At 39.1% G+C, this 12,938-nt stretch overlaps 1 protein-coding gene across 7 annotated transcripts in view; it reads left to right on the top strand.

Moving 5' to 3' along the window:
• VPS54 (VPS54 subunit of GARP complex) overlaps positions 1–12,938 on the top strand; it is a 45,947-nt gene that overhangs the window by 2,497 nt on the left and 30,512 nt on the right. For 2 of the 7 annotated variants that reach the window (XM_056488954.1, XM_056488955.1), the window contains exons 3-7: positions 6,288–6,449; positions 7,051–7,292; positions 8,742–8,820; positions 11,412–11,446; positions 12,656–12,787. In XM_056488954.1, the coding sequence (XP_056344929.1) occupies positions 6,314–6,449; positions 7,051–7,292; positions 8,742–8,820; positions 11,412–11,446; positions 12,656–12,787 (624 nt within the window). In that variant the 5' untranslated portion in view covers positions 6,288–6,313. The other 5 variants (XM_056488956.1, XM_056488958.1, XM_056488960.1 and 2 more) reach the window with 5 other exon arrangements.

The following is a 12,938-nucleotide window of genomic DNA, read 5'->3' as shown; positions in this document are numbered from 1 at the left end:
TGATCTGTTTTGTTTGATCTTCTGTTGGGCAGGTATGAATACCACAAGGACCAGCAACAAACACGGGTGGCATGCTCTGTTGCTCACCAAGTTAAAGTTTGGATGGTCTTGTTTGCAGAGTACCTGCCCTGTAGAGGGACAGTGGACTGACATCATGTGTCAGGACTTGATGTGAGGTGCAGTGAGCCTGCTTTTTGACAGTCTCTGCTTTTTGCATGGTGTTAAACTGTGAAATATTTTTGTTTGGCTCCCTCATAGCTACTTGCAATTCCGGACTTGGGTAAGGCTTCAGAAAGACAGGATTCCCATGAAAATCCATATTTTTAGGATGTTATTTTCTGATGAACAAGTGGAGCCTAGCCTTGCTGAAGATGGCAAGTGGAGGGGCTGTACAGGGAATCGTGCTGTTGATGTAAATTGCCATGAGCATCTGTTGGATTCCTTTTGTCACGTCAGGACCTCAGTGTTGGGATTTTTGCTGGGACTGGTGCAGTTCTTCTGCCTTTTTTTCACATGTCACTGCTCTGCAGTCTCTGCCTTTGACAGACTCATAGCAGGAATGCCTGCTGGGGCTCCTGGTCTTTGTTCAGCTTTGTGGACCTCTCTGGAGCTCTGTAAGATCCTTGTATTTCACTGTTTTCCAAGGGGGTAATGCACACTCTAATGCTGATGCCTGGAAAAAAGGGTACAAAGACTTAATTCTCGTCTTGTGTGATAGTAACTAACCACACGGCCTTTTCTGACATATATTTTTACTGCTTTGATGATTGCTTCTGAATGATTCTGACACCTCTGGTGTGGAAGAACTAGGTGCATAATGACCTAAATTGCTGTAGGTAGTCTGTTATTCCAGCACAGAATCTGCTTTCTGATTTCAAATTAGTGTTCAGCATTGGGAGGTTGGGTTTCCAGATGAGAGAAAGTATATTTGCTGTAGTGGATGCATCACAAGTGTTTCATGTAATTTATTTGGTACCTGAATGAAAGTGAAATACTACTTTTCAGATAGCTTGCCTAAAAGAAGATAAATTGCTTTTCAGTTTTTGACAAAATGTTTACACTTGTGGATTATTTTAAGTAGCAAAGCATTATTCAGTGATGGGACATTTTGGGGTAATTATTTTCAGAGGATCTTATTCTTGTTTTTGAAGAAGTGAATCTCAGCTATTCCTTTTTCTTTTTCCCTTTTTTTTTTTTTGTTTTTTTTTTTTTTTTTTTTTTTTGTTTGTTTAATCTGCTGTTCATGTGGTTACAGCTGGGAAGGGCAAAAAAAACAAGTACAAAATGTGTTAATATGAAAGTCAAATGTATTTTATCCTGGCCGTGTAGGCTACCCATGGTGCTTTGCAGTGGGGATGCAGCTGTTCTGTTCTTTCTTTGGAGTCACTACTGTTTTTTCTTGCCTGTTTCCCTGTTTGAGGAGAGTGTTTTGAGATGGCCTTATGAAAGAGACAATTTAAGGGGAGGGTGGTGGCATTACTCTTTGGGCTGTTCAAGTGCTCTTGCTTTTCCAGTCCCCATTCTGCAGTTTGCTGGGAAAGTAGCACAGTCTGAAGAATTACAGAATCTGCTGGAGCATAACAGCATGTGTGGCTAAGCAGGGCTGATGGGAAATGCAGATAACTCATACATTGCTTCCTTGTTGGGTTGATTTCATCCCAGCAAGGCTAACCTGGATGGTCATCAGTCATGCTAACTTTGCAGAGAAGGTACACCCTCAATGTGGGAACATGGGATTTGGGACACTGTTGGGGTGTGCAGAATGCAAACTCAGATACGTGTGTGTTTGCAAATATAAATACAGTTAGTTATGTTTATTAGGCTCTCAGAAAGGCCAGTCTCATATGGCCTCCTCTCTAAGTTGTGTGAAGAGGTTTCATGTTGGAGTGTGCTCCAAACATAGGTGGCTTGCCATGGGAACAAGCCACAGCTCTCCTGTGACTCTGGCCTTGTCATTCTCCTGGCAGTCATCACCTTCCTCCTCTGAAACCCCAGGGTGGAAGTAGGTGTTCAGAAAGAGCTTGGGTCAGCAGAACAGCTCCCCACAGCTTTAGCCTCTGTCTCTGGAACTGCTTAAATGTTTCTGCTCCAATCTCACCTTGGCTCCCTTGCTGCAACAGGGATGTCTATCTCAGGGCACCAGGGATAAGCATGGAAATTTCAGCCTGAGGAATTAACTGGTTGAAAAAAAAAGTGAAAGCTTGTGCTGTGCAGTCTGGCTCTCATTGTCTTACAAAGGTGCTGTGTACTTTGCTCGTACCATGGTTTCCCTGTTACAGGGTGGAATCCTGCTGATTTAGCAAAAGGAGCTGTGTAAGAATACATAAGGAAAGCTCAACTTTTGAGGACGGAGTAAATATATTAGGCCAATAACAATATGCCATTTATTAGCTGTTGAGGCCCTGAAGGAGTCCCTTGTACATTTTTATCTTTTAGTTATGTTTCAGGTATGCTTTTCTTTAAAAAGTGTCTTTAGTATTTATCATATCTTCTAGAAATGGTGCAATATCTTGCTTTAGCTTGACTTGTGGGTGGCTTCTGGTAGTTTTCTATTCCAAAGCATGTTGGATAGCCAGAAGAGCATTTGAATGAAATGTTTTCCTTTCACTCTGTTGTTGCCAAAGCCATGGCAAGCAGCAGGGACTTTAGCATGCCATTTGTGTTCACAGAGAAACTTCTCCTGCCTTACCTTTGAGATGCAGAGCATATCCCTTGAAAAGTGCCTGCTGGTGTCCAAGTGTAACTTGTTGTGGACAATGGGGAATACTTGAGGGAAAGCTTGCTCAGTGTTGTATGTTCACTTGGAGCCCTGGGGACTCTTCCCACTGAGAGCTGAGTGTCTCTTCTTAGGTGTCACTAATTTTGAAGCTAAAGTAAAATTTGGAGAACAGATTTGATGAATGATATTAAAAAAGCAAAGCATGTGAATAACCAGAATTTGGGAAGGCGGTTTCTGAAGAACTTTTGTACAAATCCTCATACTTAGAAAAACAAGCACATCCTCCAGTTACAACCACCCCGTGCAATTACTTCTGAGTAATACACTTTGTTGTTTGTTGTGCTCTCTTCCAACAGCTGAAACCTCGGGTGTGAAACTCAAGAGTCACAGGGTAGTCATCTCAGAAATAACCTCATGTGATTAATGCCTGGCTAGCTCACAGAGCTGCTGTTTCGCTGACGGTGCAGCATCCAAGTGTGTGGCTCTTACTCTCGTCACCACAGTATTTTGTTCCATGCTGTGTTGTACAGCTGTGTCATACTGTACTTGCTGAGCATGTTACTGAATGAGGAGGCTGTAAGCTGGAGTACAACTCTTTGGGTGCTCTAACTGTAGGAATACTGTCAGTTAAGATCATCAAAGCTATTTTCATTGCTGCCACAGCTGATTTGGTTTAACTTCAGCAGTAATAAGTCATTGACAGTGTAATTTAATATAATCTTTTTAAATAAGGAAATTAATAGTGTGTACAAAATAGATGTAGTATGTTGAAGGCATGTTGCAAAGAGAGCCATAATCCTGGGTTCCAGGTTCCATCACTACTCTTTTGTCTAGCCTCTAAACCTTTATTTTAATTGCATTAGTTTAATACACGTTGCTAGACAAAATGTGAGTAAATTATGGTGATTACTGGAGAGAACACAGTTATCTAACCCATTTTAATTGTATGTAATTTAAACACTGATGTCATAAAGTTACACAGTTGCATATTCTTACTACAACCATATGCTCCTCTAAGTAAGAGGCTCGGGGGACTCACCATTTCATAATTCACTCTGCACAGCTAATGCAGTTAACTGCATTTACCTGCCTGTCATTCTGCACAGTTAGCGCAGTTAACTGCATTTATCTGTCTTTCACTTGCATGGAAAATTAAATGAGTTAAAATACTCTGCAGAAGTTTTGTTCTGTGTTAACACTGAGTTTCATTTTTTTGGTATGTTTAAATCAGCAAATTTGTATATAATTGGGTATTTAAATATGTTGATTTAGGGGCTAGTTATAGGTTCATTTGTCTATAAAATGTTTAGTAGTGGAGCTCAAGGAGCTGCTGTTCTGTTGGTGAACAGATTAAAAGTTTTTCAATTGTGGATAAGGTTAGTGTAGGGCAGTATTCTTGCCTTTATATGGGCTTGGCACATATTCCTTTGTAATATGGATTTAATTCCGGTACTCTTGTCCAGTTTTCTTTATCTTTCTGAAGTTATACTTTGTTGGCCAATTTAAGGACTGCGTTTTGAGGAATGCCTGGTTTTGGGCAGTACAAAGATGATTTTTTTCCTGTGCAGATGTGCTTCATTGGAGTTAATTATCCATAAGGTCCTGACTTTTGAGGGTACTAGAATAGCTGCTAGCTATGAATAATTTAGTGCAGCATCAGATTGCATGCCACTTAAGAAGGCCTTTGCCTATGAAGCCTTATATCTTGTTGAAATCCACTCAACAGTATGAAGGTTACTGCTTGCACTGGTGTTTTATTGTACTCTTTTCATTCTATTTTAAGATTTGTCAGTGAATATTTTATGGTGATAAGTAATGAAAATATCTGTGCAAGAGTAGATAAAGCTTGTTTTTGAAATGCTGACGTGTTGAGCTACTCTTCAGTCTGAAGTTGTTTTTTAAATTTCTTCTAAATCTTTGACTAGCATCACACAGATAGCGTTTTCTCCTCTCAGATTTATGTAGTTGAGACAATTCATATCGTAGACAATTCTTTTAGATGGTACTTCATTGCAGGGAAGGGAGAAAGACTTAATGGAAGGGTAGCAGGAGTTACAGTATTTCAGTGCTTCCTACAAATTGCCCTAGTTGCTCGAACATTTGTCTAGAGCAGACTCTGGCTCATATTACAGAGGCTTTTTCAGAAGAAAAACTGCACATACAGCACTTTGAAGCAGTTCCAAGTGCAGATAAGTTTACTGTATGCCTTTAGGAGACTTGGTCATGGCTACATAGCACTGTGTTTTTAAGAATGCTAAAATGGTAAGTGTTTTGTCATCATATACTAGATTTTTCACAAAACCATGCCAAAACATTTGGAAAGAGCTTAATGAAGAAGTTACTTTGGAAATGTCAAGGGAAGAACATAAAAATATGAAAATACAATAAAAGTAGTAGAGAAAAAGGGTTTTGTGGGGCTTTTGGGGGAGAGAGATTAATGCTTTATGATATTTATGGAAGATCTGTCAGATGTTTGGAAAACTTTTTTGTCTGACTACGTCTGACTGTTCCCATTCTCTGTCTGCTAGTTATGTTTTCCTTAAAAGGTGCTACTTCATTGGGATGCTCTGTTATAGCTGAACATCTTTTAGAATTGTTTTGTAGGACACTTTTAACTTCAATTAGAAAGTAGAACCTTTTCTTTTTGTTTTCCAAATGAGATTTGTAATATATGTGATGCTGCTGGAAGCCAACACGGTGAGATACAGCCATCCCTTGGTGCCTGCTTTAGCACCTGAAGATAAAATTGGCCTTTAATCTTTTTGTGCTCCTTCACAGGGTAGTGAGTAATTTAAGTGTCCATTAAGGGTTAGTAGTTAAATGCTAAGATCTTGCTAGATGTGTTTAATTTCTCCTTAAAGACGAGGATCCAGGTGGATCCCTTTGAACAGGCACTCCTTGAGCTGTACAGTTCTAATAAGCTCTCAGACCTCTAATAGTTGTGCAGTGTACTATTGTCTGATGCTTTGATTGAAATGCAGTTTTGTTTACAGATGGAAAGAACTCATTAAGTTCAGCCCTGGTGTAAAATTTTTAAGACCATTTATTTTCAAATTGGGATCTTTAAATTGAACTGAAAATTAGTGGGACTTGGCTTACTCTGGAGCTTTTTTATCTATGATTTGTCTTCTCTGTGCAAATACATTATTCTGAAACAAACTATACTTTACTAGGCAGCCATAAAAGTTGAATTGTCAGTTTTCCTGATTGAAGTACAAGGTTTCCTGATATTTGAGAGGAAATTCTATTGTGAATGTGTGCACTGTGGCTGCAATAGTTATGGCAAGAAAAGCAGAAGTGCCTGAAAGGCTTGCTTTTTTTTCCTAATGTAATATTTTATTGGTGCTGTGCACAGGAACAGGCTATCCTCCAAACCTACAGGTGTGTGAGGGGCAGACAATGAAGTTACATTCTGCCTTTTATTTTTGTGTTTAAAATAAACTATCCCATTGTTGAAATGTGTCAGTTGAAGTATTGCAGTTGAAAGCAATTCTGGACTGTCATTGTTTTGATACAGTTTTTCCCCAGAGCTTTATTAAAGCCTTGATATCTATTGTTTCCTATTTAGATTTTATCAAGTGGTGATTTTATGCAATGGCATCAAGCCACAGTTCTTCACCAGTGCCTCAGTCAAACAGCAGTGATGCTTTCTTTAAAAAAGAAGTGGATGCCACGAAACGCTTTCGCCCTGTGCAGTCCCTGCCGGATGTGTGTCCCAAGGAACCCACAGGTAATGCTGGTGTGCAGGGAGAGGGAGAAAGCAGCTCAGTTTGCTGAGCACTGCCAGCTATCCAGCCAGTATTTCTTGTATACTGGGTGTAGTGTAGTAATCCATAGTCTTATTTCCAAGCATGCTGTGATTCTTTTTTATGCTAAGTCTCTGGTGCTGTTATTAAACCAGATTTTGGTCACGGTTTCAGCTGTTGTGTTGCACTAAAGCTTAGTTTACACAAACGAGTAGGTGGAATGGGTTCTTAAGAATTATGACATACAGTGCTAACAAATTGCAGCTGTTATTCTGATCAAGATCAGAATGTTAGAAATATGTTTGTGGTTGGAATCTTTTTCTCTTCAGTAGAAGCTAATGTTGAGCTGAATCTATTTAATGAGTGTCAATACAGCACTTCTGTGTTCAAGACTTGAGTTGGTTAATCTCATAGAAGAAATGCAAGGTGAAGTGTTGCAGAAGGAGAATATGATCTGTTGTTTGCATAGATAATTCTAATCCAGTATGTAACTGATAAAATATGGTTTGCTTAAGAACCACATTTTAGCAAAAGCTACAGCTTTGTTTCTCACCCTAACAAACTGTCTTGTCTTTTGTGCTGCAGGCAATCCCAATAATTTACATGACAGCCCATCTCTAGTTGTGGATCAGCAAAGATGGACTATTTATCATTCCAAAGTCAATCTCCCAGCAGCACTAAATGATCCTAGGTTAGCAAAAAGGGAATCTGATTTCTTTACAAAAACATGGGGAGTGGACTTTGTGGACACTGAAGTCACGCCTTCATTCTACCTCCCACAGATCACCAAGGAACATTTTGCATTATACCAACAGGAAATCACTCCGGTAAGAGCCCCCAGTTAGGTGCACATAGTCCTATGGACCAGAAGGAGATCCTTTTAATTGGATTGTCCCTGCTAGTAGCTCATCTACAGTTAGCTGGTAATTAATTTGCTCTTTTGGTGTTGTTGGGTCCATTAGACATTTCTGGTTTTATAATCACAGAACCCACTGTATGGAAAATGCTTTCTGAATTGTCCTGAGGCAATTTCATGGTATTTTTAACTTCTGTTTCTGAGTACTGAGCTTTGCACCAGGGCTTGCAGTTCATATTTTTCTTTCTGGTTGTTAATATTTTTTTTTTTCTGTAAGGATTGTTTAAGGATTGGAGTCTACAATGCAACATAGCATTCTTAGACCTTTGGATCTAGTGACTGTATGCTGCAAGGGTTGGAGATGTTTTTTAGGAGTCTTCAGTCTAAACATTGAAACATTTATACAGGAACTTCTTAAACTATAAAGAGGCCTATTATCTTGGTGATTTCTTTTGTAACAGGGAAATGTAAGCTACATCTAAGGACACCAGGACCAGTAGGAGACTTCTACAATCTCTTAAAAATACAAGTGTCAGTAAGTATGTAGTATTCTTTTTTTTTTTGTTGTTTTTTTAATGAAAGAACATGTAGAAGTCTCCTGCTGTTTTCTGCTTCCTTGGTTTGTAACTTCTTTTTTTTTTTTTTTTTTTTTTTTTTTTGCTGGTTCAGAATTAGCTGCAGGAAGTGCTACTTGTGCAATTATAGTTAAAGACTGTGGAAGGGAATTGTCTATAACTAAACTACAACAGAACTATTGCCTTCAACTCACATATTCAGCGTTTTAAATGTTTTAAGATTTCATTCTTTAAAATTAGTATTTCATGCTAAGTGAAAGAAGATCTTGGAACTGAGCTGTGATGTAGCATCTAGTAGAAATCTAGTTAACATTGGTGTTCTTTAGAAACATAATTTTTCACCACTATAATCTCTGGTGGTGGTTAAAATTTGAAAATCTGTATGATGAAACAAGATACGTGGTATTCAGTAGGTTAGTAATATGTGTAAGTAATTTCTACTTTATCCAATTTGATTTAGCAATGAAAAAGGATTCTTTGTGTGATAGTGTGATTTCTGAATTAGTCAGCAAATAAGTGTTTTTATATGTAATTACACTTGATCTCTGTTTCTATATCATTATGTAGAGAAGTTATTACACCTCCTCAGTAACTTCTCATTGCTCATTTTCTCTTGAGATGTAACGATACAGGAAAAAAACAACACATCCACTATAGGCTGAAGTTTTTAGTACCTTTCACCTGGGCAAACTTTGTCTGAGCTTGTAAAAGGAAGACAATACTGTGAACTTGCCAGAATTACTTTGCATAATTTAGTTGTGTTTCACTGAGTGTTTTGCTTCAGATAAAAAAACTGTGGATTTTAAGCATCAGAATATTTTTTTTATATATTTTCTCTTCCACAGAGAGAGAAGGTTCATGAAAGGTGCAAGAATATTGGTACTACTAAAGATACCTTTGACAGGACACTATTGCACACTCACGGTACAGTCAAAGCCTCGTTTAGTCACTAAAAAGTGTTGTCTTTTTGTTTCAATATGTTATAACATCAGTAGGAAATGTTATGAATGTTACTCATCATTGATTCTATAATGTACTAATTGTCTCTGTTACTTGCTTGAGATCTTCATGTACAATAGTAGCTGATGATTTCTTTGAAACAATAATTGAAAACTCAGACATGGTAGGCTGAGAAGTATTCATTACAACTGCTAGCATTTTATAGCTCAAAACATTAGTGATACCTGCTTTTAAACTTTTTCTTGGCATGTTTGGATTCATGGAGGATCATTGTGGCTCTGGCAGTGTTTTCTTTAACTGCTTTTTATTTTAAGATCCATTGAAACTGTTGCATCAAATTTGTATCACCTGTTGGCTTCGCAGTGAAGAACTGCAGTGCCATTCCTGTATCTCTACCATGAGAGTCACGTCATGGCTGAGATGGGAAATTATATCTCAAGATGATCTAGTCTAGACCATCTGCTCAAGCCAGGGCCACCTATGGGAGGACAATGTCCAGTTGGGTTGTGAATATCACAGATGGAAATTACACAATCTGGGCAGCCTGTTTCAGTGTTTTACTACCCTCGCAGTAAAGATACTTCCTTGTGTTCAAATGAAGTCTTTCATGTATCAGTTTCTGCCCATTGCCTCTGTCCTGGCACTGGGCACCACTGAGAAAAATCAGCTTTGTGTTCTTTGCACCTCCCATCACATCTTTAAGCACATTGACCTCTCTGGGCTTTTCCAGTCTAAACAGTGTCTCCTCCTTGTTTCTTAATCATCTTTGTGGCTCTTGCCATGATTCACTCCAGTATGTCTAGGTCTGCCTTGTGCTGGGGAGCTCAAACCTGCGCATGAAGGCTGAATTTCAGGACTTCGTGGAAGTAGTTCAGCTAATAGGAAGCTAGACAGGAAGGCAGGCTAGAGGCAAAATACAAAAAAATAAGATAAATAAAAGGAAAAGAAACACTCATAAATTGGAGAAAGTTTTTATTATTTATTTTACTTTACTTTCTCAAAAATGTTAGTATAAAAGGGTTAATTTATCAATCCTTGTTTGATAAGTCTTATCTATATCAATGTCTACAGGTAATACAGCAAAAAGGATTCAAAAAGTAGTTCACTTCTTCTGATCAAGTTGTTTCAGTTGACTTTCTTCCTCCTCTGCAAAAGGAAGCCCTTCTGCAGTGTTTCTCTGTATTGCTGTTACTTTGGAATAGCTGTTCCAGAATGAGTCTGTCTGTGCTGCATACTGCAAAATCAAATTTTCAGTCTTAGCTTAATCCATTTTAAAAAAGTCTTGAGTGTTTTTAAAAAGAAAAAATTACTGTCACCAAAGTAACTGGGAGCTCCTTGCATAGCTGGACAGTTTCTAGTAGAAGCATCATTTGGTAAACTGAAGCTTGATTTTCTATAAATTCTGCTGTTTCCTGTCTTCCTCAACTCCATCCCACAAGACTTGGCCTTCCATTCCTGTAAGAATTGGTCTGTCCAAAGGCTGAGGACAGCAGGATGATTTCAAGGTTGCCTTTTGTACTTCAATACACATGAAGTAAAAACCAAAGAGAGCAGTATGGGAGCTGATGCTGAGGTAGCACTTGCCATGTTTGTCAGGACTGAGCAGACTGTCCAGCAGATAAATGGGCTTATTGCTTTTAAATTCCTCAACGTTTTTGTACTCCAGTGTGCCCCCTCTTCATAATGCCCACTAAAGTAATGAGTAAGGGTGGGACAGGGGATTTTGGCTGAAAGAACATCTGAATTTGCCTATTCTTCAAGTTCTGCTGGGATATAATGAATTAACTCTTCCCAGCTCCACTCTCTCACCCTCTGCAATTGTCAGGTCAGCATACTCCATGGGAATTAGTGCTGCTGTGCTGCTTGCTCAGTGCTTAGGACTCTGGCCCGAGCCCTTGTTCATCCTTCTTGCCAGTCTTTGTGCATCCAATCTCCAAGTGCTGTGCAAAAGTGATTATATGGGCAGCTTCAGTCCAAAGCATTAAAACTGGGGTGATGTTAGAAGGACCTTTTACTGGCCCTTGCCAGAGCACTAATGAATGTGAAGTGCTAAGTAGATTGCTTTGTATAACACTGGCACTGCCAAAGCAGCCAAGTGCAAGCTCCTTTGAGTAGTCTGAGCATGAGACCTGAACTGCAAAGGACAAAAGAGCTCTTCAAGGAATCAGAATATTTCAGCTTGGCAGGGACTTCAGAAGGCCTTTGCTGCAGCTGCCATCTCAAAGCCAGTTCAGCTGTGAGGTCAGGCCAAGCCATTCAAAGCTTTTCCAAGAAAAATAGAAATATCCAGAAAATACCTACAAATATATATCAAGAAAATCTCCAAAGTACCCAGCCTTTTGGGCAGCCTGCTCCAATGCTTGATTGTCCTCATGTTGTCAAGGTTCTCCTCATGTTCAGTTAGAAAGTTTCATTTCAGTTGGTAAGGCTGTTCCCTCTCTGTGAGGAATATTATATCATTGTCTTGAAAACTTCCTCATGGGATTCATTTGTTCAAGGAAATTATTTCCCATTGTTTGCTCTTGAATGACTCCCTGTGTTTTGTTTAATTTTAGATAAATCCAGGACAGATCTGGAACAAGTACCTAAGGTATGGCTTCTGTGTACTCTGAGCTGTTGCAAGGCCTTCTCACATGAAGTGTTGGATATATGCATGTACTCTGTTCTTTGTAGAAATTTTGTCCTCGCTGATGACATGGGTTGATTCTCAGGAGGATATGTAGCATTCAGAGTTTAAAGTCGAAGGATGATATTTGCTTTGGATTTTTTTCTTCTTATTTTCATAGTCTCAGTTTTTCTCTTAAAGTATAATACCATTTTTTTTTCTTTAAATAAATGAAATCAAGACCTCAGAGTTGAGCAGAATTAGTCAGTCTAGGAGGAAGGGAAAACTGAAGAGTTCAGAGCTCTCTTGCATATAAACATGGAACATGTGGGGTTTTGTGTCAGGTTGACAAAAGACACAGCTCCAGATTCTGTTTTAGTCTGAATAATTGTTTATAGGTACAGTAAGAAGTCAGAGTATTAATATGGGTCAGCATCTCTGTGCCAGTCGTGTAGGCTGTGACTTGAGTAGCTGTCACTGCTGTGTTTAAAGTCCAGGAAACAAGAATGCTTGTATGTGGTGTGATGTGCAGTCTGTATTGAACCTTTTAAAATTGCACTTCATAAATAAAAGGAAGAGGGTCCTACTGCTTGCCTGTAAGCTCAAGGTTTTGTCAAGTATGAATAATGTTATCAGAGAGAATTTTAGATTAATAGTTCTCCAGGAGGTGTAGTTAATGTTACATGTTACTGACTCCTGTGCCAAGCACAGTTGCTACATCCTGCCTAAAGGATGTCAGCTTGAGGCTCTTGTTCCCTCCCAGGGAACACTTGCTGCACCCTGACATCTGGCTGGATCATCAGCCTCCTTGGAGTTGTGGCCCCAGGAATGAGCAGATCAGCAGCAGCAGGATGCCCTTGTTAGTGAAGAAGCATTGCTCAGATCCTTGAGAGGGCCCACCTGTGCTTCAGTTTGCACTCAGGGTTTAGGTCATCTCAGGCAGTTGGATTCATATGTAGTTTTGGAGCTGTGACTTCCACTTTCAGGAAGATAAGACTGTCGATAACACAAGCTTTTAAAATACATTGGTTGTAAGGTCTGGAATGAATTTGTTTGCCTGGATAAATTAAGATCTGGATTTCAAAATTAATAAGGTCTCTGTTAGCTTAATGAGACAGGAGATGTGTTTAACCTGGGGCAAAAAAATATAGGGGTGAGTGAGGCACATTTATTTCTTTTGTTTTTCTGTTTCAGATTTTTATGAAACCAGATTTTGCCTTGGAAGATTCCTTAACATTTAATGCCGTTTTACCATGGTCTCATTTTAGTACCGCTGGTGGAAAAGGAAATCGTGATGCAGCTTCCTCCAAGTTACTTCAAGAAAAGGTACAACTTTGATACAAGTTGTGGTTATCCATCAGTGCTGGTGGATACTGCAAAGGAACTCTGTGGCTGCTGCTGTGTAGTGTTTCTTGAGACATCACTGTGGGCTTTGCTATCTCTCATTTTACATCAGGTTGCAGATTGTTAGTAAATC

The sequence above is a fragment of the Oenanthe melanoleuca genome, chromosome 3, assembly GCF_029582105.1.
Source record: "Oenanthe melanoleuca isolate GR-GAL-2019-014 chromosome 3, OMel1.0, whole genome shotgun sequence".
Classification (NCBI taxonomy): domain Eukaryota; kingdom Metazoa; phylum Chordata; class Aves; order Passeriformes; family Muscicapidae; genus Oenanthe; species Oenanthe melanoleuca.
Note: the sequence above shows the minus strand (reverse complement) of the source record. Positions and strands in the feature narration are given on the sequence as shown.